At 37.6% G+C, this 27,442-nt stretch overlaps 5 protein-coding genes across 6 annotated transcripts; 2 read left to right on the plus strand and 3 right to left on the minus strand.

Annotated features, from left to right (window-relative positions):
* Positions 1–212: 212 nt before the first annotated feature.
* cfap251 (cilia and flagella associated protein 251) lies at positions 213–9,433 on the minus strand. Its single transcript, XM_079689442.1, has 20 exons — positions 9,010–9,433; positions 8,772–8,912; positions 8,012–8,121; positions 7,817–7,925; positions 7,466–7,558; positions 7,296–7,373; positions 7,160–7,201; positions 6,795–6,988; positions 6,526–6,702; positions 6,194–6,444; positions 5,594–5,745; positions 5,297–5,473; positions 5,027–5,211; positions 4,801–4,915; positions 4,177–4,340; positions 3,987–4,077; positions 3,200–3,343; positions 2,839–3,067; positions 2,606–2,746; positions 213–2,519 (listed from the first exon to the last, which is right to left on the minus strand). The coding sequence occupies exons 1-20, from the start codon at positions 9,163–9,165 to the stop codon at positions 2,392–2,394; spliced, it is 2,877 nt and encodes a 958-aa protein (XP_079545568.1). The 5' UTR covers positions 9,166–9,433; the 3' UTR covers positions 213–2,391.
* Positions 9,434–10,386: 953 nt separating this feature from the next.
* On the plus strand, positions 10,387–15,591 carry LOC307044795 (rab5 GDP/GTP exchange factor-like). The gene is made up of 9 exons (XM_079690184.1): positions 10,387–10,691; positions 11,659–11,845; positions 12,236–12,363; positions 13,019–13,170; positions 13,268–13,337; positions 13,449–13,584; positions 13,673–13,767; positions 14,126–14,382; positions 14,482–15,591. The coding sequence occupies exons 2-9, from the start codon at positions 11,688–11,690 to the stop codon at positions 14,893–14,895; spliced, it is 1,410 nt and encodes a 469-aa protein (XP_079546310.1). The 5' UTR covers positions 10,387–10,691; positions 11,659–11,687; the 3' UTR covers positions 14,896–15,591.
* Positions 15,592–16,504: 913 nt separating this feature from the next.
* psmd9 (proteasome 26S subunit, non-ATPase 9) lies at positions 16,505–18,984 on the plus strand. Its single transcript, XM_079690532.1, has 6 exons — positions 16,505–16,675; positions 16,785–16,884; positions 17,204–17,391; positions 17,524–17,625; positions 18,333–18,421; positions 18,715–18,984. The coding sequence occupies exons 1-6, from the start codon at positions 16,550–16,552 to the stop codon at positions 18,740–18,742; spliced, it is 633 nt and encodes a 210-aa protein (XP_079546658.1). The 5' UTR covers positions 16,505–16,549; the 3' UTR covers positions 18,743–18,984.
* Positions 18,985–19,319: 335 nt separating this feature from the next.
* On the minus strand, positions 19,320–23,693 carry gtf2h3 (general transcription factor IIH, polypeptide 3). The gene is made up of 14 exons (XM_079690531.1): positions 23,568–23,693; positions 23,347–23,445; positions 23,179–23,255; positions 22,971–23,077; positions 22,342–22,484; positions 21,947–22,009; positions 21,615–21,644; positions 21,488–21,516; positions 21,326–21,400; positions 21,178–21,231; positions 20,162–20,230; positions 19,922–20,057; positions 19,766–19,802; positions 19,320–19,630 (listed from the first exon to the last, which is right to left on the minus strand). Exons 2-14 carry the CDS (start codon positions 23,354–23,356, stop codon positions 19,561–19,563), a joined length of 900 nt encoding a protein of 299 aa, XP_079546657.1. The 5' UTR covers positions 23,357–23,445; positions 23,568–23,693; the 3' UTR covers positions 19,320–19,560.
* Positions 23,694–23,827: 134 nt separating this feature from the next.
* Positions 23,828–25,933, minus strand: LOC307045056 (Rieske domain-containing protein-like). Of its 2 annotated transcripts, none has more exons than XM_079690533.1 (4): positions 25,621–25,933; positions 25,104–25,339; positions 24,806–24,840; positions 23,828–24,694 (listed from the first exon to the last, which is right to left on the minus strand). In XM_079690533.1, exons 2-4 carry the CDS (start codon positions 25,309–25,311, stop codon positions 24,410–24,412), a joined length of 528 nt encoding a protein of 175 aa, XP_079546659.1. In that variant the 5' UTR covers positions 25,312–25,339; positions 25,621–25,933; the 3' UTR covers positions 23,828–24,409. The 2 variants fall into 2 exon arrangements, with proteins under 2 accessions (XP_079546659.1, XP_079546660.1); XM_079690534.1 differs by lacking the exon at positions 25,621–25,933 and adding an exon at positions 25,534–25,606.
* Positions 25,934–27,442: the final 1,509 nt, after the last annotated feature.

Genomic DNA, 27,442 nt, shown 5'->3' on the forward strand with positions numbered 1-27,442 from the left:
TTTTCCTCCTGGTCTCTCGCGCCCCCCCTGGCATGCCTCTGCGCCCACCAGGGGGGGCGCGCCCCCCACTTTGAGAACCACTGATCTAAAGTAACAGCACTTTTGAAACAGGGCTGAAACAGAGGGGATTATGGGATGCTGCAATGATCTGTTTGGTATTTCGAGCCAAACACTTCAGAGACATTTTTTGTATATATCTGAGACCTATAATATATTGATGAAAAATGTGTTACTTCAAGGCTGGATTATTGTAACTCCTTATTATCAGGGTGTACCAAGAAGTCAGTCAAGTCGCTTCAGCTGATTCAAAATGCTGCAGCTCGTGTACTAACCAGAGTTAGGAAAAGGGACCACATTACTCCTGTTCTGGCTGCCTTACACTGGCTCCCTATAGAACACAGGATAGAATTTAAAATTCTTCTTCTCGCCTACAAAGCCCTTAATGGGCAGGCGCCATCTTACCTTAAAGAACTCATTATACCCTATTGTCCTACTAGGGCATTGCGTTCCAAGAATGCAGGGTTGTTGGTTGTTCCTAGAGTCTCTAAAAGTACAATGGGAGCCAGAGCCTTTTCTTATCAAGCTCCACTTTTGTGGAATCAGCTTCCAGTTTGTGTTCGGACGGCAGACACCCTATCCGTTTTTAAGAGTGCGCTTAAGACCTTCCTTTTTGATAAAGCTTATAGTTAGGGCTGATTAGATTCAGCCCCTAGTTTTGCTGATATAGGCTTAGTTTGTCGGGGGACATCTTACTTCTTCCTTCTCTCTGTCTATACCTGTGTACTCTCATGTTCCGATTAACCCAGCTTCCCCAAATTTCTTTCTTTTTGGTGTCTATATACGCCGGGATCCGGAGTCATGGATGATCCTGCGGTCCTGTGTCATGGATTGCGAGTCCTGGATCTTGAGTCGTGGCTGTGGTCCTGGATCATAAGTCCTGGATGGATATACTCATGGATTCATCTTCCTATTATACACACATGCATTTCCAAACATTTGGACTACCTATGTTGCAAATGTATTATCTTTTCAATTTACACACGGCATCTATTGCACGTCTGTCCGTCCTGGGAGAGGGATCCCTCCTCTGTTGCTTTCCCTGAGGTTTCTCCCATTTTTCCCTTTAAACTGGGTTTTCTCTGGAAGTTTTTCCTTGTACGATGTGAGGGTCTAAGGACAGAGGGTGTCGTATTGTCATACTGATATTCTGTACAAACTGTGAAGTCCACTGAGACAAATGTAACATTTGTGATATTGGGCTATATAAATAAACATTGATTGATTGATGAATAACAGTATAATAGGGAACCTTTAAAGTTTTCAAAAAGCAGAAAGGCACTTCACATTTGCATCAGTTTTTATTGAATATTATATAATGCTGTTTCTATCATTTTATTATGGGCATTTTCATGTCATAGTTTTTCAAACTGTAAACCCAATTTATGTTAATTCGTAAAATACTGTGTTGATTGGCTACTACATCATATCAAAAAAAATAAGCATATTATGTGTTTTTATATGTGAAAACACATGATATGCTGTGTTGAATAAATGTTAATGAGTAAAAAATACAATATCTGCCTCTCAACTGTATACCAATGAAAATAACTACAGTAATGATTACTGTGGTATTTGCTACCATGTTTATATATACCTTTCTTTCTCCTGAATGAAAACAGCAATGGATCAATGGAGTATCAGTGACTCCACGGCGACACTATCTATAAAGACCACATCTTATGAAGTCAGTGAATTATATTGTCATCATTATATTCATAACGATTTATGTGTAACCTAATAAAAACACTTACAGTACATAGAAGTGGACTGATAAGGCTTTAACATTCAAAAGTTATAATCACCTATATGTCAACATTCAGCTGTTGTAAGGACTCATAGCCATAATAGTCCATAAATGTTTTACATGCATATTTTATGTGTGGGTGTGAGAGGGTGTGTTTCAAAAGTATGGAACAATCATAACAAAGTAATTATCTGCTGGGTGTAACTATTACAATGGCTGTACAGCTGATGATTTGTTAGAACATCTCAACCTATTGCTTTGGCGAAGTATTGAAGTTTGTTACTGAAGCAACATCGGAAATATCAGTAGCAAGATGTACCTTAAATACATATTCTTAAAAGGAAAATACAGTTCAATTAATTAATATTATAATATATATTTTATAATTGATATTTGACAAAGCTGGACATGACGATCTAACTTCCAATTTATATTTATTTATCACATTTCAAATTATAATACATACACATTCCAGTATCTTTGTTAGAGCATGTCATTGAACTACATCTTAAAAAAGAGTTCCAGAGACTCTGAGGCTCGTCATCAACACAAGTTCTTTAAGACGAGCAAACCGTTTCTTGCTTCCATCACTCTGGAGGGGAAGACTGGCCACTCTTCTCTGCTGAGGACGGGAAGCACATTATGTGAGCCGTAAATGTCTCCATGGATATTTCATCTGGGAACGCACCCTCCAGAGAATACTCAGAATCTCCACCTGGACACACAGCAAAAAGTGACGATGTATTTCAGCTGTTTTTTTAGTTCTTGCCTGCTTGTTAGTGAGGTTTTGCATTTACATACTCTTGGATGTATTATTGTCATGCCCAGAATGTTGTCTTCCTCTGGCTTCTAGTGCCTTTTCTTCTCCTTTTTCTTTGTCTTTATTGAGGCCTAAAAGTGTAGTGAAACACTCTGCCATCTCTTCCTCTGTCATGTGTTCTCCTGTCAAAGATAATATATGATAATGAATTTGCATGTAGAAACTGGAAGAACAGCAATGTCACAGTATTCTGACTGGAAAGACTGCAGCATACCTTGAGCCTGTAGGAGTTCCAGCAGTTCCTGTCTCTGCAGAACATGCTGTCCTCTCTTATCAGGGTCTCCAAGGATATGAAAAGCTTGAGCAAGCTCATGGTTAGAGATGCCCAATGCTGGCCGGTGGTTGACATACAGCTTAATGACCTCCTCCAGGTCAATGTCAGTCACATATTTTCCTGTTTCTGCATACTTGCTGAACTTGACCTCGTTATGCATATTTTCTATCTGGTAAGAAATAGAATGAGCAATTTGTTACCACATTTGAGTTATTTGTAAATCATTTCTCTTGTAATGAATCTATACTGTCAGATAGAATCACATGCGCCTTTGATGTTGCTTCATTTTCACACATTGTACCTCTTGCTCAGTTGGGAAATAGGCCAAAGCTCTCATTAGAGAGGGAACCTCTGACAGGGGGATTTTGGTTGACAACTGCCATTCCTTCGTTGAGTTATTGCCTTGATGACGGAGTTGGCAGTAATAGAAAAGGTCCTCCATCTCCTAAAGACAGAACAATCTCATAAAACTGAGAATCTATGGATAGTACCATGAATGCAAGTATAAGCTATTATCTTGATAGTGTGGCATTTTATAATCCAAATATATTATATACAGAATATGTGAATACGGGCAATGCTCCCCTATATAAAATACAACATTTTATAGTGTTACATGTGTGTTAAATATTGTGCCACTAAAGAATCCACTGTCCAAAATAGTCACCCACCCACCTTTTCCAATTCTTTAGTGTTACATTTCTGTGACAATTAAGATCATACTAACATACTGATAAAGAGTAAAACTCTTACAAATGGTAAACAGGAAAATGCAAGAACATATTATAAGATTGGAAAAAAATACATGTGCAAGCTGAGCGCGTCTTTCTTAATGTAACAGAGCTTTAAATAACAGAATAAAAGATGAGTGTTAACCATAAGGGAACTTACAAATGTTGACCCCAAGAACTGACCAACAAACCAAGTTCTTAATCAAAATCAAAATGCAAATGATGCATTTTAACCTTGATGACACTACACCTTAATGAACAGAGCACATGCTTCTTCTTTTAAGTAAATGAAAGAGAAATATGTGGCTGTTGATCAGTGAACACAATTTTAGGTAACAAGGAACTCTTTCAACGGACCCTGTAGAACTTTCCGTCTCTGCCTCCCTCTAAAAGAGCATAAAAGGGCAACATGTTCTTTCCTCCCAAAGCAGCTGCCCCCTCCAATGCACTGCAGACACAATAAGAGAGACAGTTAAGAACAGAAAACTTGGCCACACTGCAAAAATGCATTTCCTTCTATTATCTGGTTGGCACTATTTGACTTTACTTGAAGCTTATCTCCCAGGACAGGACAGTGCCGTCAGATCCTCCTGCAGTGAAAACAAACTGGCCATCGTAGGAGCAGGCTAAAGTGGACACCCCTGTCGGGTGGCATACCACAGCATTGGACTTGTAGGGGTTCCCGTCCAGAGGCAAGATCTGGAGACCAACCTGGGAACATTACACAGTTTTAGTGGCATTATCTTTATTGTGAGTAACAGTATTTTCCTACATGAAAAAACCCACTTTTATCTACATCCTTTCTTATATCCAACTGGCCGATCTCACACTAAACCAAATACTGTGACAAGAAGCAACAGAGAAAATAATGAATGAGAAATCAAAAGAGAAAAGCCTTGAACACTGAGCTGCTGGCAAGGTGATCATGTAAAAAAAAAGAAGTGTTTGTTCTTGTGACTTCCCACAACCTGTACAAATATAATTACATTATTTGTAATAACACTAACAAGAGCAACAACTTTTCTTAAAAGGCTTGTAATTGTTTATAAAACGCAAACATTTAAGAGAAATACTTTACACATCTGACGCACAAACCTTAATTTTGATCACAAACAAAATAAAATAAGCATTAACTTACTAGAAAATACTAGAAACAGATTCCAGCACTGACCTTGTCCTCTGTGATGTATGCCATGTAAAATGAGTTTGTGTCAGGGTCTTTAGACAGAGGAAGGACCATGGTTTTCTTAATGGGCGAGCCATACGTTGGGCCAAGGAGAGTCTTTCTGTTTTAGTGAAAAATGTTGTAATGTATATAACATACAATACAATATAAAGTATTTGTAAAGACAGTTTGAGAAATACAAATACATCTGATTTCTATATATCTCACGGACCTGCACATCTTGGTGGTGCTGTTGAAAAGCTTAATCTTGTATTGGTCTGAGGAAACAAGTAGAAACTGCTCTGCAGTGAGGGGTGGATACCAAGTCATGCCAGTTGGCACTTCACTTTGCTCAATGCGCTCCGAGCTTAGGATGAGAAGTTCATTCACGTCACTTTTTTGTAGGTCATACTCCACCTATTGTTCACAAAGATGTGTGTGGCATTAAACACACAACTCTTAACTAGTCCACAGTGATACAACTTTGACAAAGGGGACTAACCAGTCTGCGGTCCATTCCCAGAGAGAGCAGTCTGGGTTGAGTGCTGTCCAGGTGAACTCCAAAAAGAAGGTCTTTAATGGGCTTGTAGTGGGAGTAGTATCTGCCCAAATATGTCCAACGAGGCTTAGGGCCTTTACTAGTCTGCAAGCGAAACACCGTCACTGCTTTCCCATCATCCTAAGAGAGAACATGGAAGTAAAACATGTCAAACATGAAATCATAAGAAGATAAGGATGAAAATATACTATTGCAGTATACATTATCAAAGCCTTAAACCTATTGTATTTCGTTGCTCACCGCAGTAGCAAGATACTTGGAGTCTGAAGAGAAAGTGATGTGATGGATGCTGTCTTTACTGTAATGGAAACACTCCGCGGGATCACTTTTTAAAGTCCTGGAATTCAATATGTGAACGGCTCCACTGCCAAAGCCAACTGCCAGGTATATCCCTGTTCAGAGACAAGGAAGAAGAAGAAGACATACTTTATTTATCTCCAACATTCACTCCGTTTGTTTACTAACAGGACACACAGGCTTGTTATACATGCACAAACAGAAGCATATGCAGGATAGGAGAGGTGTCAGAGTGAAGGGACGGCCAGTTAGCCGGCACCCAGAGCTTTTGGGGTTCGGTGCCTTGCTCAAGGGCACCTCGGCAGTGCCCAGGAGGTGAACCGGCACCTCTCCAGCTACCAGTCCACACTCCGGATTATTTTGGCCTGATCGGGATGTGAACCGGAGACCATTTGGTTCCCAGGCTAAGTCCGACTGAGCCACTGCCGCCCAACAAGGCTGGTGTTTACATAGCAAAACATAATGGCAAATTCCTGCAGCTACTGGCTGGTAATATGCAACATGTGTTTGTTACAAAGAGAGCCAGTAAGCAAGTTGGCTAACCTTGAGGGTCAAAAGTGACACACTGAATCTGCTTCTCTGTCTCAAAGGTCCTGCTGCAGAGGATCACTTTGGTGTCAGAGTCCCACACTTTTAAAACACCCTTATGGTTGCCAATGGCCACGGTTGGCTGCTCGGGGTGGCAGGCCACTGCATGTATAGGACCACATTCTTCGTGTAGCAGGATGTCGAGTCTCCCATTCTGTGTATTTACATGTACCACTGTGGAACTGACTGTGGACACAACAAAGTTCCTGCAGAAAAAGAGAGGTTAGAATGGATTCAGATACACATAACATCAAGACTGAAGACATAATAGATTGTGTTTCCTCTACCTGATGATCAAAGGTTTCGCCTCCACAGTGCAGTCCTCCAGGTATCCCTCTGTACACTCTTTGGAAAAGGAAATGGAAACAATAGCATCCAGGTGGAATTTAGTGTACGAAGTGAGAATCAGGAATTCTTCATCGTAAAAGTTGATGTGGCCTTGAGTGTCACCCGTCACGAAACAGCTGTGATATCACAAGACAAACAAACAAAGAGACATTAAAGACAAAATACATGACACATTTCTAAAACATTATGAATATTATGTTCTGGCTACCTGTCAGTTACAGTGAGAGCAGTGATCGGGTGCTCCTGAATGGGAATCAGCTTGACTGTGTGGAGGCTTTGGTTTGCAGCTAAGTCTTCCTCTAAATCCCACACCACGATACTGCCTGCTGCAGTCGCTGTTATGATTTCAGGCTTGCTCCAGTGGAACACAGACTGGCTCAGTGACCCAGCCATGAAGGTTGTCTGAGAAGTGTCAGAAGAAGACAGAAAGTATCAGATCCATGGAAAGCTGCATCATCAGACTGCAATGTTGAACAATGATTTATATTTATCAAAAAATGATTTGCATTAAAAGTCAGAAACATCTCCGATAATTTGATGGCAGCCTTTAAGACATTTTGATTATCATGTCACCTTTTTAGCCTTCAGTGCAACGTATTGAAGAGCCCCAGGGGTCTGAAAAAGACCAGATGATTATCGCAATAAACATACCACATAACAGCTGTATTAATGTTTAAATTAAAAAAGAACAAGTAAAAGCAAGACTTACCCTGCTGTATAACAACACATGGCTTTCACTGCTGCTGAGCAACTGAGTGCTATCATTTGGATTAAAAATGATGTAATCCTAAAAAACAATCCAACATTTAAACATTTGATCTACTGAATACAATATATCTAAGATAAGGTGGCATTCAACTGTTAAAAGAAGTTACCTACTTGGAAACCATGTTTAGGATTGAGTTCAGTAAACCACAAAGGCTTCATGTTGGTCATGTCGGTTTCATTTGTCCAATCCCAAATATACACGCACTGTTAAATGAAATGTCAAATGGTTAATAGATTGTGAGTAGATGGTGGTGTTTGGTGGAGTCATACTATGGAGCTTCATTTAAGAAGGTGAACAGTCCTGGCTGTCATTTCCTTTCATCATAAATGAAGACCAGAAGGTGATACTTTGTATAACAACAGATATTATTATGTGTCTCCATTTTTTAATGGATTGTGTAATTTACAATCTATATTAAATAACACTGTTAACTGTATTTTTTTAACTGCTGTGATACTCACTTGAACTTCCTCAGCCCCAAGGGTTACCAGATGCTTCGTGTCTCTTGAAAACGCCATTGCCATGACATCACTCTTAGGGTGGCATTCAAACAATGTATGTACAGGAATGCTGAAACATTTATCATTAATGTGGTTACTATTTAGAGCAAAGGTTAACACATAAAAAGCCTTTATACACTTAGAACAAAAAGTTACCCAGAGTAGGAGTCCCATAAGATCACTGTGCTTTTTGGACCCCGGTCTGCTGTTGCAATCCAGCGTCTGTCTTCACTCACACACATAGTTGAGATGGGATGGCAGTGACCCTGAAATAATTGAGTATATACAGAAGGTTATTTGAATCAACACTGCAACCTGCATGATACTTGTGAAAAGATTTCTGTAGCATTGAAAATATTCAGATCCTTAGATAAATATAAATACCCCACTACAAAAATAAATCCTTTACAATAAGATTCCTACATTGAAAATGCAACTTAAGTAAAATAATGTCGTATTTATCAGGTGAATACTAAAATTAAATGCATTATTATATCATTGGGTTTTTATTATGCATATAATTTGAAAGTAGGATTTTACTCATGTAATGTAGCAATTAATTAATATTATGTTATTATTGATTAATCTTGTCAATTTCTGAAAATAGTAAGAATGTTTGCAATAATCTTAATTCGTAAATTAACTAGTAAACAAAGCTCAATAATTGTATTTGGGTTAAAATTAGACTAGAATCTTCTCTACAATGCACACATTTCAGTAGACTCTGAGCTGCATTGGAGTAGATCTGGATTGTGGCATTATGAGAAAAGACTCAAGTAAAGAATAAGTACTTGTAATGTGTACTTCAGTGCAGTATCTGGAGATGTTTACCTAGATAACTTAATCTAAAGGACGCTGTCTCGTCTCATTTTCATAAAATATTCCATCAAGTTGTAAACTGTTTATTATTTTGTACCTGAAGTATGTGCTGGGAGTTGGAGGTGTGATTGTAGAGGACCCCGACATGAGCTCCAGCATAGAAGACCACCAGCTGGCCGTGGTCTTGCAGACAGAAGGCAGGCAAAGCAGGATTCATCCCAAATACCCATTCTAGGGACTGAATGAGGAGCAAAAGAAATTGTTACTACAAGTGCAGAGGGTAAACATAAAAAAAAAGAAATATAGGTCACCTATATTCGACAGGATATGCTTACCAATGCATGAGTTCCATTATAAGTAATCTTCTTTGGGAACAATGTGTCTCTGGTTGCAGTGTAGACCTGAGACTGCCTCTTGATCTCAGCATCTGTTTCTTCTATTCTCAATTCTAAACTCTCCGTGAATTCTTCCTTAGTCTCAGCACCTGACATGATGACTAACCTCTCACTTGTTGAAGGTTATTTTCTCTTTTTAAAATACTTTAGAGAACGTCTGCCATTGTCCTGTCAAATCGAAGTCTCTTTTTGTGATACGGAACATACCATTCGAAATGTATTCAACAGAAAACACATTATCAGGTCCGCTCTTGAACAACTGCCTCATTCGTGTCGAACGCTTACACTTTTTATTTGGGTTTAGCTGGTACATTTGATTGAAAAACCCCACAATCTCTATAATTTTGCTAGCTCCTGCGAAGCGTTTCGTTGCCTGGTTACCGTAGCAAGGTTGGGGAACGAAGGAATTGTTTCCTGCTATTCCTTTCAAGTTAAAAGCGCGATCATTTTATAATAAAATAAATAATATCAGACTTCAACATTTGGCTTTAGTTTGCTTTACTCAAGTGAGTGAGAAAGAGTTTTAAAAGTGCATGCCTTGTCTGTTTTATTTCAATGTATTTATCACAGAATCATTAGCTTTCAATAATGATGGTTCTCTTTTTAAAACAACAAAATAGTGATGCATTTTTGGTTGAATGGACAGATAAAATACATTATTCAAAAAGTTTCCATAAAAGCATCATCGAAACAGACACTAAAATGACAATGAATGCAGTGGTAACTTAAAAAAAGCACTTCTAAATGTTTTCATTTAATAATGTAGAGTTACAATCCGCAAACACTTAAACAAATGATTGTAATTTTTTCAGTTTTGATCTTTTTTTTTTAACTACCTTTATGCTAGATACGATATTATAATAAAACTTCTGTTTAAAACATTAAAATATACAAATGTTATAGGAGACATGGGTGTAGTTACGCATTGCGACCACTAGAGTGTAATGTAGACACGGGACTGTTATTTTTTTATAAAAACAATGTTATTCTAGTAAATTTATTTATTAATTATTATTTGTATTTGATGTCATTGTATTCATTTATTTATTAATCATTTGTACTGATGCTTTTCAATGCTCCGGGGACAACAGAAGTAAAAGTCAAGGCAGGCAAAAGCAAATAAATATTTCCGGTACAGATTTTCAAAACAAAATACGTATGTTTCAATTAGAGAGAAATCAGGTTACAGCGATTACGGGACGTGTTCTTATTCTATATCTATAGTTTTGGTTGAAGGGTAAGTGATGCTGACTTGATGTTTGTGTTTTGGAGGTAAACAAATCGTGTTTACTTAGGGAACAGGTGCAATTTGTTGTGATACTTTTGCTTTGAAAGGACGCTGCCTGGTCGATCACAGCTTGCAACTTGACTTTTTATTTCCTTCAATACTTTCCGGTTGCACAGGTTTGAAATCAGCTGATTTTGTCCGCGTTTGTAATTAGTTCACCGTGAAGTTTACCTAGCTTTGTTTAATTCTTATTCAACAACATCTCATCGACCAAGGGCTGAAGATTATGGTTTTCATGTCATACTTATGATGAGTTTGTGACAGTTAAGAAACCAGAAAGGCGACACTGCGATCAGGAAGCGGCTAACTTAGTTATGATGTCACCAGCTGACAGGTGAGGAGGCATTTCAATAACTGGACCTTATCATTACACTTATTTGCTTTTTATCTGCGTCACAAGTTAAATTAGATTGTACATTTAACTACAATAGTTGTCAGCTTTAGCCAATCGGCGTTAGCTAACAGCCATTAGTTCTTATCGCAAATCCCCTCAGCTGACAGGCAGCTTTTTACTGTTAGCTAACAACTTAGCCAACACACATGAAAACAGTTTTGCATAGGAAATGTAAGCCTGGGTTTCAGCTTCTTTTCTTACTAGACTGCGGACGCTTTCATGTAGTATTAATCATTTGAAAACTTTTAGGAAAGGACTATTATGGACTTGCATGAAATAATTAGAAAGAGGAAATAAAAGCAAAAGGAGTGAAAGGATACAAAAACGTACTTTCAATTAAACTTTGCATGTTTAGGTAAAAAAATTGATATATTATTGGATAGTATTTCCTTAAAATGTATTTTCCTTAAATCAATGTTGTGCCTGAGCACAAATCTCAATTCTTTTTCAATTACTGGATAACACACTATTTGGTTATTTTCAGTACTAGCAAAATATTTAATGTAAACTTATTTATATACGCACAACATTATATGTTAGTTGTCAAGTGCTTTTGGTTGTTGTTTTCTGCTGTTTATAAAATAAGCTGTAGTTTTTATTGAAGCAGAATATCTCAATTTAAACCAGTTCAAACTAAAAATACAAAATGTCATCCCTTTATGACACAATGTAGTGTAGTGTTCCTCGGTTTTAAGGGATGAATTGCAGCATTGTGTGTCCTAAAAGGCTGTCTAGATGAACAAGTAAGATGCCTCCGAGGTGATGTGCAAAGTTTAGTAGCACAACCAGGCTATAGCTTGAAGTTTTAGTTTACATATGTACAAATGTCTGAAGGAATTATATAAGAACCACAGAGTTAGTTGGACAACTTGAATTCAACTTTAAATACTAATGTTTTGTCCAATAGGCGGAAGTAGTATATGAAAGAGCTCCACAATGTCGACAGATAAGCAAAGGGGAATCCACGTTTCTCAGGAGGAGCTGCTCTGCAAGAATTCCTGTGGGTATTATGGAAACCCTGTGTGGCAAGGCTTCTGCTCCAAGTGCTGGAGAGAGAAAGCACGTATAGCTGGAGCTTCTAGTCAAGACACAAGGTAAATAGAAATATTATTTATATATATATATATTAACCAGTCATTCTGACTAAAAGGAGTCTTTTAGATCTTGATGTATTTGCCAGCAGTCATTTAAGTCACATCTTAAAAGCAACACGTGAAAGAAACGTCATAGTTACGACCTTAATGACTATTGAAGAAAACAGTTTCACATATTAATTAATTACACATTTATGGGAAAATTCAATACCATACCTAGTAAAGTTCCTACTTTATAAAGTTCATTGTAGTACCAACTGGATTTGTAAGGTAACTATTATGTCATAATGATATAATTGCTGGAACATAAAATAAGTAACGTAGGGAACATAAGTGCTTTTGGTTTGAACTGTCTACAGATTTGAGTTCTTATGTTGTCATTCTTTGTAGGCCGAGCAATGATGGAACTCCTCTCACCTTCTCCAAATTTGAGGAGAAGAAAAGCACTGAGAAAGGACGTCGTATCAACACAATGAGGAGACTCTTTTGGGGCAGCCCATCCCCTCCTAAACTTCAGGGTACTTCTGTTTGCTTTGTGTCCTCTGATTCATTCTCTGCCAACAAGTCAAAACAGTAGGTAGAATATAAAAGTGCAACCAATGTGTAGCTTCAACTGCACACTGCTGCATATATATGTCTTATTATCCTAAAAAGTAAATTCAGTCAAAGTAAAAACTAGATTTTTATCAGCGCCATAAACCAGCACATTTAACATTACTGCTTCATGAGCCATAGACCATATATTCACAGCAGATAGCAGGTGTAGCAGGTTTTCAACCTCAAAGGATTCTGGAGGTATCTGCGGTGAATTTTGTCCGCTTGTTCGCTTAGTGATTCACTTTTTTATATTCTCTGAAAAAATGTTTTAATTTCTGTTTGTAGCACTTAAAGGGGGTGATGTATTTTAATCCAATGAAGTAGCACAGATTGGTTTGCTCATTGAAAGCTAATGTGCTTGAAAGATTCAGGCGGTTTTTGGTGTCTTCATGGTTGATTACTGTAAATCGCTTTGGATAAAAGCTTCAGCTAAATTAAATGTCATTTGATTTGCCCAAAAGCAGTGACTGGGCCGGAAGTCTCTCAAAAATCTGACGCCATTTCAAATATGATATTAAGTTTAAACACGTGTTTATTTATTTATCTAACAATAACATACACCTCTTATCCCTCTAGAGTCTTCTGAAAGCCATGCTAATTTGCTAAAAGCTTACCAGAGCCTCGAGGCCGGGGACTTCACCGGTTTCCTGAAGATACTAAAGAGCCCTTCCTCTCAGCGCTTGCAGTCCCGATGTACAGCCTTCCTCAACACAATGGAAGCTTATCATGTAAGTAGCTGTTTAAACGTTTGACTATACACTTATTTTAACCTTTCTTTGAATGGCCAGAGCTGTTCTGATAAGTGGCTTCTCATCATCTTTACAGGATTTGCCGGTACAGAAGCAGTCAGATCTCGTGCAGGATTTCTACCAATCCTTTGCTGAATATTTTAACAGTGAGTCAGATTAATTCAGTATTTCTTTTCCTGTTTATTCTGAAATCAAAAAACATTTTAATGACTTTTACATTTTAATAATATAACTGTATATGTTTATTTTAATTTCAGGTTTTCCTGAGGCTCAGGTAACTCACATAATGGAGCATGTAGAGAAGCTAATAATGACCCGGTTGCACAAATGGGTTTTCTGCCATGACAGCTGTGATGATGAACAGAAGGACCTGGCTCTCCAGAGAAGGATACGGTAACCTGTATATACCAATCACCTCTGTTGATTTATCAAAACCTCTTACCTACAACCCTGTTTAGACCATAATGTCTTTACTTTGCAGCTCTTTAAACTGGATCACTCCTCAGATGCTGAGCGTACCCTTCCCTGATAAAAAGATTGAAGTCACAGGCGACCCCTTCCTGCCTGCTATAACAGGTGATCACAAGGACTCTTTCGTAACTTTGGGAAATATGTTTATTATCTTTCTGGAGGATAGTTAGCTGAGAAGATCAATATAGCAATCACATCAGATCTGAGAGAAGGGTAGGGAAGAGCGAAACAGGACGAACTGACTATGTTCCTTTTCTTAGATTAAGTGTATTTGTATTGATCTCCATGTACCTCTTGAGCGGAAGTATATTTCCAAACAATAATTCCGTAAATGTGGTTGGGAAAAGCCCTTTTTTTAAGCTCATTGGAGAAAGTAGTAGGTTTCCCATATACTGTTAGCATCACTGGAAGGTCTGAAATGCTAGCCTTTGATATTTCGTTCTGCCCTCTTATTTTTTAACAGCCATAATTGAAATGGATGCCAAACGAGCGCCTCAGGACAAACTTGCATGTGTGTCCAAATGCAGTCAGCACGTCTTTGAAGCGCTCTCCACCTCGAACAGTGAGCCCGCTAATGCTGATGACTTCCTGTCAGGCTTGGTTTATGTGGTGCTGAAGGCCAATCCACCCCGCCTACACTCGAACATGCAATATGTGATTCGCTTTGGTCTTCCTCACAGTCTGATGGCAGGAGAGAGTGGATACTATTTCACTAACTTGGTAAGTTTATTGCAAAGTGACTCATCTGGTGACCACGACAGGATGCTGTGGAGCGAGGTCAGTTATGCTCACATCTTTGCTTTTTGTCCCCTGTCTTAGTCTTGTGCAGTGGCCTTCATCGAAAAGCTGGATGGACCGGCTCTCAACCTCAGTCAGGAGGAGTTTGAGGGCTACATGCTGCGTCAGCGTGCTCCTTCTGCAGGAAAGAGGCAGCGGGTTGTCAGTGACACACAACATCTGTTAGAAGAGCTTCAAGGCAGACAGGAGAAGCTCGACCAAGGGATGGATTCTCTTAGTGTGCAGCTACAGAGTTGGGTCCATGCTGTTAATTCACAACTGGATGAGGCCACAGCTCAGTTTGCTCTGGTACAGACGGAGGTCACCGCTAAGACTGAGTCCTCACAGGTTTTATCATCCTCATCTCATGATGCATTACTGCAAGGTGAAGATAAAGACGAGTCTGTGCTGAAGCTTATGGACCAACATGCAGGTCCACAAGATACAGACTGTTAGTTGTATTAAAAAACACCTAATCTGGTACTAAGCTCTTTTTAATCAGCATTACTAACGAAACAAACAGATTTATATTTCACACATTCCAACTACAGAAAGCCAGGATTTGGAAGCCAGTTGAACATGAAGGAAAACTTTTTGAAGGAAACCTTTTGCATTTGGTATCACGGGGCACACAGAGATTTTTAATGGCATTGATTAAAAAAAAATTGCACTTGGATCCTGTTTCAGGATGAAGGACATTCAAAATGCATTCCAATTTGTATTAACAGGTATGATCAGAATGAATACTCAGGGTACATGATACTTGGAGCTGTCAGCTAATACTTCAAGAGTGTTTATATAATATTCACTTTTTTATTTACGTGTATACCAGTGTGCCTCTGTAAACCGCTGTGAAATGAAAATAAAAATGCTACAGAGGAAATGTAAGATGCCAGATGTAGACCACTACGAGTCAGAAGGTGTATTTAGTTATACAATGATTTTTTCAGAGCTGTGGATCTGTTCTCAACATGCTGCCTTGAAGAATAGCAACACATTTTGCCATCTGCATTAGTGTGCTATATGTTTCCGTTGTTTACAACTTCTAAAAAGATTTCTGAAGTAATTATAGTGTAAATGTTATGAGGAATTATGTATCCAATATTATATTAAAGATTACTTATATATATATATATATATATAAATATAAATGATTTTTTTTTGTGAGAAAATTTTTTGACGGACAACTCTTAAAAATGAAGACATTAAGAGTACAGTTTTATTATAGGGTTTTGCTTCAAACACAAGTAAAGTATTTAAACACCAGGTTAAATCCAGTTCTTAAATAATGACTATAAGAGTAAATGTGTCTGTTTGGTTATTTATTTGAGAGGGGTGCTTTGAAGTGGGAAGTTTAACAGGTATTCTTTTGACTTTTGTTTTTTATGTTGGTGATATAAATAATAAAAACGTAGTTCACTTAATGGTAACATACTGTATCTGCTCTTCAACGGTTTGAATAATAATCCTATGTTTATAATCACTTGACTATAATCAATTTCATGTATTTTATGCTATTCAGGAGCTAAATATATACTTTGAACATGCTGTATAATAATGCTAATAATTACTGTGCATATCTGAGGGTTAGTAAAGTAAACATGAATATAAGAAATCAGATTTGTTTTTGTAAATGATCTGTTAGAAAGAGAAATACCAGTAAAATGATCCTTATTATTTTAGCCCTAATTTATCAGAAATGTTGCATACAAAATGTAAATAATAACAAAAGGCATTAAATGCAAAATAATATTTACTTCCTATTATCCCTACCCTTTTAACATAGCATATTCCAATAGACAATTTACCTTTATAAAAATGTAAAGATTTAAAAAAATTATTATAAAAATGATTTGCAAGGTGCACAACACGTTCTTAATTACTTATCTGTATCATTCCACAAACTATATTTTTGACAGATAATCATCCCTTATATATATTTTTTTTAAACTTTATCATTATTTTGTAACCCCTGCACTGCCCTTGGAGAACAAACGTATTTATGTATTTAATGTAATGTTCACATAGACCAGTTGGGGGCGGTATAGCGCGAACACTGCCTTAAAGCTACCAGATAGAAGAACCCGGATGGGATGTACGACGTGCAACCATGAAGATGACAGGGGAAAACAGTGCTGGAAATTTGGAAATAACAATGGATGACGTTAAAAACCTGATGAAAAAGAAAGATGAAATTGAAGAACAGATAAAGGCTTATTATGATGTTTTGGAAGACGTAAGTGTGTGTTAGACATATTAAGAAAGCGAAGCAAAGCTAACACAAGGCTACATACATTAACTCTGAATAATCTAAACATGCCTTCCTTTATTTTGTATGTTTACAGCAAGGTGTCGGAGTTGAAGGTTCCTTGGTGGACCCGGAGGGCTTCCCCCGAGGAGATGTTAATGTATACCAGATCAGGACAGCAAGGCACAGTATTTCATGTGAGCAGCTTGGTTGTTGTTGTTGTTTACTCCTGTGTAACTTAGTCTGTGAAAGCCAGTGATGGAACATCAATTTAGATGTTTTACTTAGGTACTTAGATACCCAACTGTAAAAATACTGTGTTACAACTAAAAGTCCTGCACTAAAATTGTTACCTTAGTGAAATGATGTATGTATAATCTGGAAAATTGTGTTAAGAATAGAAGTAATCAATGCATTATTTCTCACATTTGAGAAGCTAAAGATTTTGGGAAAAACTGCAAATCTTATTATATTAACAGTTTAGTTTCTCGTTAATGGTTAGATCTTGTTTTCCAGGCCTGCAGAATGACCACAAGGATGTGATGAAGGAGATAGAAGAAGCCCTTCACCAGCTGCATGCTCTAGAGAAAGCCAAGAAGGGCGGGGACGCATCAGGAGGCCAGGAGGAGCCCATGGAGCAGCAGCTTCATGCTCCCTTTGCACGGGTGGACGCTGTCACACAGGGCTCTCCTGCCTGTAAAGCTGTGAGTGATGTGAATGGTGCTTTGGTATCTGGTTAAAGATAAACCATCAGTATTCTTTCACGAGTTGAAATTAAGAAGAAACCAATCTGCTTTTGATCCTGTGATTAAAGTAATCGTTTTTTCTTTTCAAAGGGGCTGAGAGTGGGTGATGAAGTCACTGAGTTTGGTTCTGTGAACACGGGGAACTTTCAGAACCTGCAGAATATTGCTTCTGTGGTACAACACAGTGAAGGGGTAAGCTACAGCAACTGTTTGTATTGTCACACTGCACAAAGAGTACCTTTTCTTTTTAAAACAACGTTTTGACCCATATCCTTTCAATAATCTCCTATAGTGTCTGGCGTTGTCTGTACCTTCAGAGACCCGCAGCCCTCTGCCTGTATTTCTTTTTTTGCAGTGTTGGGGAAGTTTCTGGGTGTCAACGTCTGTAAAAACATAGAAACCAGGTTCAGGCGTGAGCACACATCTAAGAGGAAGCTATTGAGATGGAGGACAAAGCCTTGAATACTTACAAACATAGGAAAGCAAAACATCAAGCTGACAAAGCTCTTTCAAATAGACTCTGGGATTGTCTTTCACATGCTGGCAAGAGCTTTGAGTGTTGTGTTGGAAAACCACAACCGTCACATTCTACACATTGTGCCTTTAATTGTGTTGTGGTAGTTTTATTATTTTGTGATACAGATGGATGTGTGAGTTAACACCAAAACGATTTTAATAACCAAGCTGTTTCCAAGCATTTTCTTTTTAAATTCCATTTGAACTACATTTTTATTTGATTTATTCAATTAGGTTTTCTCAGACCTATCTGTCCTTTAGTTAAAATGAGAAGAAAGTCTTTTGGTAATCACTGAATATCCTTTCTCCTCATTGCACAACCAAAGGTTACATTTTGCTGAACACTCTTAATATCTGGAGTGTAATATTGTGTCCTTTTACAGAAGCCATTACGAGTCGCAGTCATCCGGGATGGCCAGAGAGCTCAGGTGAGCCTGACTCCACAGCGATGGACCGGCAGAGGTCTGCTGGGGTGAGTGCTACAACACAATCAGTCATGTACATGAATTGGCACGGATTTATTGGAGTTAATATCAAGAAACAAAAACAGCTGTGAAGCCCATGTAACACATCTGTTGAAGGCTTTGAGTGACCCAAGCAGATATGTTAATTTATAATAATATTATAATTAAATATATTAATGCATGTTTTACATGACCACACGGCAGGGATATTGGTAAGATATTCTTTAATACATCAAACTTACAAAACTTAGTTCACGAATGGCAGTAATAAAATGGTTCACTGGTCCTTGTTCTTTTTCAGATGCAACATCGTCCCGATCCTTCGATGAGCCCCATGACGAACAGAATTTCCTCTGTGAAACCTCCTCCTCCACTTCTGTGAATCCTTTATACTACAAACTACTGCAAACATTTACACCTGTTACATTTCTCCAAATCTTAAATCAAAAGTGGTTCTATTTTCTTTATACAATAGAAGTCTTCCGAAGGGGATTTATGAACATTGAGTGTAACAGTACTTTTGTTATGAGGACATGCTGAGTTTCCCAAATAAACATTGGTTGACTTGTAATTTTTTCCTGTCCAATGCTGTTATTGTGTTTCTATGAAATACTGCTCTTGGGGAAAGATGCCCCATCGACTATTATGCATGAGCAATAGCAAATCGGGGATTTTTGTGTGATGGTAAAATATCAGCAAAAGGTTTATTCCACAAGTAAGATCTTATTGAGTAAAGTTCAACACAGCTTCTTTACCCATTTAGAGAATCTCGACCAAATCCATTGTAGTCATCTAATCTAAGTCATATATTATTACATCAACACAGTGATTCAGCCACGAATTAAAGAATATTCAGAGCAATATCTGAAATCCCAAAACTGTAATGAGAAAGGCAACAAGCTGGGAGATAATTATAGGATGTTTTTATTTTATAAAAATGTTCATAAAAAATCAGAAAGGTATTTTTTCCAAAAGCAGTGAATCCATTGACATGTAAATGGAGCCTGAACATGTAAGTACATTCAACATGTTCATATGGCTAAAGGATGTCACTGAAGCACGTACAAATCTATACCAAACAAAATGGTATAATCCTAATATAAAAATGAAAACTAAATCCACTACATTATTTCTATTCTAGCAGAAATCATGTTTGTTGCTTGAGTTTCTTCTTTTTGGGCTTGACCATCTGTGGTAGTTGGATTTTGAAGGCAGTCCTGAAAAGAAAAGGAATTATAGAAATGTGAACCAAAAGGAGATTAAATCAAACTGCATGATTTCAGGTGAATAACATTTGTTCAAATTTAAAAGATTTTGTATTGAATATTTTATATCATTTTTTGTTAACTCACTCGCAGGTTGTGCAGATGGGGCTGAAGTTGCAGAATACTTAGAGATAAAAAGAAAACAGGAGAATGCGTCACCACAACAAATAACTAACTGCAGCTTTTGACAACTATTTAAAGATTGAGGTCATGATTTTTTTTTTAACTAGTATTCAAGCTTACTTGATAGACATACTGAGCACACATAGCCAATATCAATGAGGTTCCTGTGGCAGAAGCATGCGGCTCTGTAGTCCACGTGCACAGGTGGAGGAAGAACCAGCTGGGCCCGCTGCTCACTGTCGGGCAGGAACACCCACTGTTCAGAAAACACCACCATAAACACAAAGCAAAGCTCATAACAAAAACATGAGATGAATGATACTCTGATATACATTGTGTACATCTGTGTTGCACTCTCACCAAAAGGTATTGTGCCAAAGCAACTTTTTGTGGTATCTTGAGGTACAATCCTCCAGTTATATCGCAAGCCTACAAAGGACAAACATATAAAAGCAAAAAAACTGAGTATAAACACACAGGTTAGGACAGCACAATACAGTTGAAGTATGACTATTCAAAAAAACATGTACACTTGGCCAATAGAGTGCCACAGTGACGCATCCTAAAACCCGGAAGTAAGTTAGCATTTTATCCCTTTCTTTATCATTTTCGAATCCTAAATCTTATCGATAGATTTATGATTCGAAAATTATAAAAGTAGGGTAGACATGTGGATATTATCCGGCTGAACAAAACGTGATCCGTCTCTTAAATGTGTGTCAACCACAGACCTTATTTCCAGCTATTTTCCAAAATCCTATGGAGAAATTGCATTGGTTTTTGTCGAAGGAACCGGAAGGAGTTTACTTCCGGGTTTTAGGACGCGTCACTGTGGCACTGTGGCACTCTATGTATTTTTATTTAAAGCTTTTTGAATTTCATTACATTTGAATCACCAACAAACTTCCTCTAATAATACATACATAATATACATTTTCCATGCATGACTCACTCTTTGTATGGCAAGCAGGAGAGCAAATTGTTTTTTGTTTGCCTTGAAAACTGTTTTGTTTTTTTAAGTATGGATGGAAGCAGTATATTTGGCAAGAAAATGTATTTGGTAAATGATTACATTTATATTTGTTCAACTTATTTGGGATTTCAACCCACTGGAGTTATTGCAAATGTTTGGATCACACAAGTCTAAAACAATCCTGATGATTTTAATAAACTAAAAAAACACTTTAAAGAATAATACAAATTATATTAGTTTGAGAGACAATTAATGGATGTTTAATTATTCTACAAGTTATCCAATATTATTGCATAGTTGGGTTTGGTATTCTCAGGTTAAGCCTTTGGATGGAAATGTCCATCATAATAAAAGTATAGAATTTGATTATTGTCAACGTCCTAACAAAGCCATAACATTGTACCTGCTGAAGGAGACCCGAGTCTGAGTCCAACACACAGGCATCTATCAGGATGTTCTGTTTGAAAATACAAAACAAATGTATTATAAACATATGTAAATGTTAAAACAAGTACAATAATACAAAACAAAATTGAGATCAATGATTGTACCTGCTTTTGGGAAGCAAAAATGACATTCATGAAGTTCATGTACTGTAGGGCACAGTCCTCGGCTGCTTTTATCACCTATTCAGTCAAATACAGAGATAGATTTCAAAGGCACGGACTAAAACCAAAGCACTCTCAAGCCAAATTCAACTTTTTATGGCTTACCAATATTCTTGATTTTGTTTCTTGTCCAACTTAAAAAGAAAAGACGGTATTATTAAGTATGACAAGGAAAACAGAACCCGTTAAAAAGTATAAATTAATATTAATAATAAAATAAACATTTAATTACCTTCATGATCTTTTGCGACTCTGTTAATATCTAAAGTTAAAGGATTAAGGAAAACTAGAAACAAATGTTTTGCCTCTCTCTCAACCACAACACTTGCTGTGTACAGAAAGAAAATGAGAAAAGCAGATATTACTTTCAACCAAGAATCCATCATCTAAGCAAGGGGAAGTAATAGCATATAAAAACACAAATGTTATCTTCCAACATATACAACTCAGCAGAGTCATTCATTAAAGTAAATGTATGCTAATACTAGTCAATTTACCTGTTCTTAGATGAATCCTGTAAATCTGTGATTTTTTAAAAGCGTCAAATTATTATTGAAAGGATACAGCACAGAGCTTTGGCCAGTGACCCAGCCAACAGAGTGTCTGTGGAATTTCCCATCACATCCGCTGTAATCACATAAGACACATTGTATACTTTAACAATGCACAGTGTCATTAAACACTTGAGCCAACAAACAAATCAAAGCTACAAATACAACAAATATACAACGCATTATCGTAAATTCAACAACCAAACTTTTTGATATTAGTATTTTGAGAAAGCTACTGTGTGTGTGTGTGTGTGTGTGTGTGTGTGTGTGTGTGTGTGTGTGTGTGTGTGTGTGTGTGTGTGTGTGTGTGTGTGTGTGTGTGTGTGTGTGTGTGTGTGTGTGTGTGTGTGTGTGTGTGTATATATATTGAAAGGTCAAGATACCCTACAACAACAGATGTGTACTTACTTTTTGCAATAACCTTCCTGATTTCTTCAGCAATAAAGTTATTAGCGACTGACAAGAGTTCATATTTTCCATCCCCACTGGAGGAAGCATCCTCCTCACAGCTGTCGCCCGCTCCCCAGCTCTTACCGGGATATAGGAAGTGACTGAAATAAAGGGAAGTTGGATAAATGAGGCACAGGTTTGTTTATTTATGTCTTCATTGTTTATTTTGTTGTCTGATAATGAGAACATTTACGACAATAGTCTATATTCCTAAGGGCCATGAGATAAAAATGAACAAACGTTTTTTTAATGTAAACAATTTCAATTCTTAAACTGAAAAGTCACTTGCAACTACAGCTCCCAAATAATAGGTATTAGAGTAACATATAATAATACAACACATCCAACCCCACCCCCTTCAGTAAATGCACTTTTATTAATTATATATTGATTTTCACCACTGTTAGCTGCTCTATAATTACTTAGACCTGAAAGGGTTTGGATTACCAGAAACTAATTGACTTTCAGGATTATTGTGGTTCTGAATTGTTACCCTTGTGAATGATTGGACTTATTGTAAGTGTATTTGGATAAAACCTTCAGCTGAATGAAACGAATAAAAGAAAAGAAGATCATAATAAAGCTACCTGTCCTGACAGTGGCTGGCGATGACAGCCAGCTTGTTGGTCCTGGACATGGCCATGTGGGAGTTCCCCAGCACCATCACTGCATCCAGACACTTGGACAGGGTGAGCTACACGGAGACATGAGGACAGTACGTGTTCTTTAAACATGTAATAACTACAAACTGAAAACCATTTATAAAAAGGTCAGAGAAATATCTGACTATACTACCTCTGTCTCGGCTTGAGCTTGCTGCCCCCACCATATCGGATTTACATCCACGACGATGACCAGCAGATTAATATCATCTTATAAAGAAATGTTGGGAAATTCAAGATGAACCTGTGTTTAGCCTACAGGAAAAGGTAACTGTATGAGATAATCATCTGGACCACCTACCTGATGCCATGTTGGGATTTATCTTTCAGTCAAGAGAAACAAGAAGTGATTATTGTTGTTCTCCTGGTGCTTTATCTCTTGTTAAATTCCATTTTTGCTCTGAAAATACAAAACACATATTCAGCGTTTTTTTTTTAAAAGTCTGGATATCCCTACTATGATATAAAAACCCTAACATTTGTAAAGTACAGCCCTTTTCATTCACTGTTGATGTTACCCACCGTATTAGCCACATTAGCCGACCATGTTCTTCTTCTACTGTTCATATTGGTACCACACGGCGCATTGCTGACACCTAGCGTTAGTTTACGTAATGCCTCCTACACACACACTTACAGTACACACACACGCGCGCGCACAAGCACACTACTAAAAGTGTACTGATAATTTATGTAATGATATAACAATGGAAAAAAAACTCAATTAAAAATAGTTGGCAAGTATATGTTGGCTTCTGTAAGTATCGAAAGTAAATTAGGTGTTAAGCAGAGAACATGTTTTTTTATTACATAATTGTACTGTTTTTAATACAATTGGTGGAAGTAGTATTGTACTGGTGTAGTTGGTTGAGGGTCATCCCGATGTTCCAAGGGTCCTATGTTCTGATGTAAACATTGGAAGTGTTGGTAAGGGCTAGCCTTGCAGTTCAAAATGCAAAAATACAAAGGGACCATGTTTCAAATGCAGTTTAGTATACTGTAAACCCATTTAGCCAATGTGAAGTTCAATTCTAAAGTCAAGGCAATTGTTTAGATAGCAGATTTGAGGGTAAGGGTTTCCTAGACCTAGAGTATAACATCAGAAAGCTTTAAGATACAGTATATGTGTGATATTTCAACATATTAACCCAGGGAGACTTTCAATAAAAAAAATTTTTGAAGGTCTACTTTATGTCTCATTAAAAGTACATTGAGCTGTGAATTAGGATCCTGGAAACATACAGTATATCCTCTTGGTTGATTTCTTTGTACACTCTGCACTGTTGGGTAATCAAATTGCAAAAATCCAGTGATAGAGTAAACTAGAGTTATTTCCAAATAACTCCCTGAGTCCCTGGTTATTTTTAGGGCTTTTTTTTTGTCCGGGCCTGAATTGAGCCAGTCCTGTATCTCTCAGTCTGGTAGACATCTGACTCGATGGCCTCGCTGCAGTCGTTCAGTGTTACATATACACTCCCTTTGACCTCAGTGACCTTGTGAATCCTCTGTTTGACACCCTTGGAACGCCAGTGTGTCCTCAGGGGTTTGACTGTAGGGTCATCCACGGCTTGGTAAAGCCCTTCCCCTTCTGCTAGTGTGATCTTGTACTTGTGCCACGGACACACAATACATAGCCGCCCATTAAACTCCTGATGTTGGCACAGCATGAAGGTGATAAGAGACATAAGAAAGACACTATTAGCGGTTTTTGAAAGTTTTGAAAAAAAAGGCAATGTTTTTTAGAGAATATGTAAACTTACCTCGATGTCTCCATGCTGTAATGGACCACCTGCATCTGTAAGTGGAACATCATCAGTAGTGTTTCACAAATGTGATGAGCCATTGCATTCATTTTAAAACACTTAAAATACACATTAAAATAATGAATGTCAACATCTTTCTAAATGTTTCAACAGGAAATACCTAAAGATTATGACAGGATCTTACAATTATAGCTTTATGCATAAAATGTCCATACATGTTTCAGCCCTCAGTAGTATGGGAGATTTCAGTGTTTGCTTTATGCATAACATCAACACAAACACAGACAGAGCTTACGATAGCAGCGCAGGTCCATTGCATGAAGCTTCCCTTGGTGGTACAGGACCAGTATTTCCCTGCATCCATTCACAGTCTTGATCAGGCGCCCTGCCTTGACAATGTCCTCCTTCCGGCCGATGAGATGGGATGCAGGGGCAGGTGAGGAGGATGGAGGGGGACAGGAAGAAGGAGTGGATGTCTGAGAAGTCTCCTCCTCAGAAGACATTTATTGATCACTTCTTACATCAGTTTTCCTGATAAAAATAAGAATATAGTTAGTTAGACAGATATTTGATATATGATATGTTTGAAAGGACAACATATTTTTTAAAGATGTTTTTCTTTGCACAGGGAATTTTAGACAAGTTAAGATTAGCCTATTTTGGGTCTGCTGAACTATTCCTGTAACATGCAATATGTCTATTCCTCCTCAGTCAAAAATGTTCACCTGTTCTTTTACTTTTTCAAGGTGTTAACATTATTTGGCATGGATTTCTGCAGAAAAAAACTTTAAAAAAACATTAAATCTACCTACCCATAGGTTGAGGGTTCACATCTCTGACACTTCCCAGGTCTCTAGTAAGCGGCTTTGGTCGTCATCTTTCTGAATGGGTCTGGTAACCTGGCAACTAGTTTCTGGTTAAATTGTCTTCAAGTACTGGGCCGGAAATGAGAAACTTAACCTCACTAAAATTGCACAGACGAATATTCTCATGTTGCTAAATATGTATTAAACAGGCTCTGTTAATTTAGCGTTTAAAGTTATTTACGGGTCCAGTCTGATAAATTTGATTTGAGCAGAGGCCGGGTTGAGGAAGTGCCTATGTTGTGTGTTACTTCCAATGTTGTCCCCAGTGAAACACGGGTTGATGACGTTGATTCCTCGACTTCCTTCACGTCCATGGTTTAACCAGCGCCGTATAGATAGATTAAATGATACGGCTCTGGGTTTAACAAAGCATACAACACAAGTATGCACTCATGTGTTCCCTGCATGGATGTGTACAAAACTTATATAACATAGCCTTCTAATATCATGTATAAACGATAGTTGCAGAGACTTATGAGGACCTGAGTGTATATACATACAATTATAATAATAAGAAAAACGAATAAACATCTCTGTTAGTATTAGATATAAATGTATACTTGTCTTTTTGGTGTTTATTAATCAATCTATGCATTTATCAATTTGTTTTGTTACTTTTTTGTATTTTTGATGGCAAATAATAGTTGGTCAGCTTATAATATAATATATTAAAATGTGCACCAAAAAAACCTCTAGTAACAACAATATTAATCAATGTGTTTTATTATTAATAATAAACCATAACAACACATTTACATCCATTGTTCAGCCGTCAAGACAATACGTCGTAGGGCTACAGTCATTAGGGCACATGTCCTAATAGTTTAGTCTAAGAAGGCTTTTGTCCTAGCAGGTTTGTTGGTGGGCATTAAGCCCTCCGAGGGATTATCTCTCCTTCATGCTGAACTGAGCGTAATTTGACCGGCTGTCCTTCTGAATTCTGCACTTAAATAAGATATGATATGGTATCCTTATTTCTGCCACCTGCCACCTCAGGAGTTGTGTTCACGGACAACGGGAACTAAAATCCCCCTCCCAAAACCGTTTTCGTCGCTATGGAGACCTACTCTGTGTACGGAAATAGTGATAGCCTACTCCTCAAGCAAGCAACTTTTTAAACATTAATGCATTTTGTCAGTTCAGAATGTTCCATCCGATAAAACGTCATGCTCACTCATTTTCCTTTTCAGGTAAGTGTTCTATTTACTTTTGCCATTTTATGTTACATTAGTTTACAGCTTTTCACTCAGTCATTCAATTATTTGGGAAGCACAAGCACCCAATGATAATAATGTATTGCCCAATGTTTGATGTGTATTATAATGTGACAATGATTTTAAACTGGAAATTACCTTTTTTTTTAAATTGAGGGTTTGTTCGATAGATAGGAGTTAACAATCCTCTTCCACTTTACTTTGTGTTATATGGCTAAACCAGCCCTTTAATGTAAACTGCTCTGCTGGTTGTCTATCTAATTTGCAGAATTACCAGTTGCTGACTCTCAAATTCCACCACGTGTTCAATGTAGGGACTGTGACCCCACCTTATGGAAATATGGAGCTCTAGGAGGGGGATGATTCGAAGAGGTGTACTGTTTCATAAACACAGTAATGAACAGCACTCTCACCTTAATGCATTTGAGTCATATGGCAGTAATATTGCAGCTGCCAGCCAATCTACTGTAGAAGTCAAAGAAGCAACAGTTGCATTCTTATGTCTGCTATATTTATCATATTTGCTACGGTACAGACATGTGTCTGCCCTGGTT

This window comes from Notothenia rossii (genome assembly GCF_949606895.1).
Source record: "Notothenia rossii genome assembly, chromosome: 6".
NCBI classification, from domain to species: Eukaryota; Metazoa; Chordata; class Actinopteri; order Perciformes; family Nototheniidae; genus Notothenia; species Notothenia rossii.

Bases quoted from the DNA above. Each gene is read 5' to 3' on its own strand.
- cfap251 (XM_079689442.1), bottom strand. From the start codon at position 9,165: ATGTCAGGTGCTGAGACTAAGGAAGAATTCACGGAGAGTTTAGAATTG. The intron at 7,926-8,011 runs GTAACTTTTTGT...TAAATGTTTCAG, and splicing joins TTATGGGACTCCTACTCTGG to CATTCCTGTACATACATTGT. The intron at 5,746-6,193 runs GTTAGCCAACTT...GTCTCTGAACAG, and splicing joins TGTCACTTTTGACCCTCAAG to GGATATACCTGGCAGTTGGC.
- LOC307044795 (XM_079690184.1), top strand. From the start codon at position 11,688: ATGTCGACAGATAAGCAAAGGGGAATCCACGTTTCTCAGGAGGAGCTG. The intron at 13,338-13,448 runs GTGAGTCAGATT...TTTTAATTTCAG, and splicing joins CTTTGCTGAATATTTTAACA to GTTTTCCTGAGGCTCAGGTA. The intron at 14,383-14,481 runs GTAAGTTTATTG...CCCCTGTCTTAG, and splicing joins GATACTATTTCACTAACTTG to TCTTGTGCAGTGGCCTTCAT.
- psmd9 (XM_079690532.1), top strand. From the start codon at position 16,550: ATGAAGATGACAGGGGAAAACAGTGCTGGAAATTTGGAAATAACAATG. The intron at 16,885-17,203 runs GTGAGCAGCTTG...CTTGTTTTCCAG, and splicing joins AGCAAGGCACAGTATTTCAT to GCCTGCAGAATGACCACAAG. The intron at 18,422-18,714 runs GTGAGTGCTACA...GTTCTTTTTCAG, and splicing joins ACCGGCAGAGGTCTGCTGGG to ATGCAACATCGTCCCGATCC.
- gtf2h3 (XM_079690531.1), bottom strand. The intron at 23,078-23,178 runs GTAGTATAGTCA...GTCTCCGTGTAG, and splicing joins AAGCTCAAGCCGAGACAGAG to CTCACCCTGTCCAAGTGTCT. The intron at 21,232-21,325 runs GTACAATCATTG...ATTTTCAAACAG, and splicing joins TTTTTGCTTCCCAAAAGCAG to AACATCCTGATAGATGCCTG.
- LOC307045056 (XM_079690533.1), bottom strand. From the start codon at position 25,311: ATGTCTTCTGAGGAGGAGACTTCTCAGACATCCACTCCTTCTTCCTGT. The intron at 24,841-25,103 runs GTAAGCTCTGTC...TTCCACTTACAG, and splicing joins AATGGACCTGCGCTGCTATC to ATGCAGGTGGTCCATTACAG. The intron at 24,695-24,805 runs GTAAGTTTACAT...TGCCAACATCAG, and splicing joins TACAGCATGGAGACATCGAG to GAGTTTAATGGGCGGCTATG.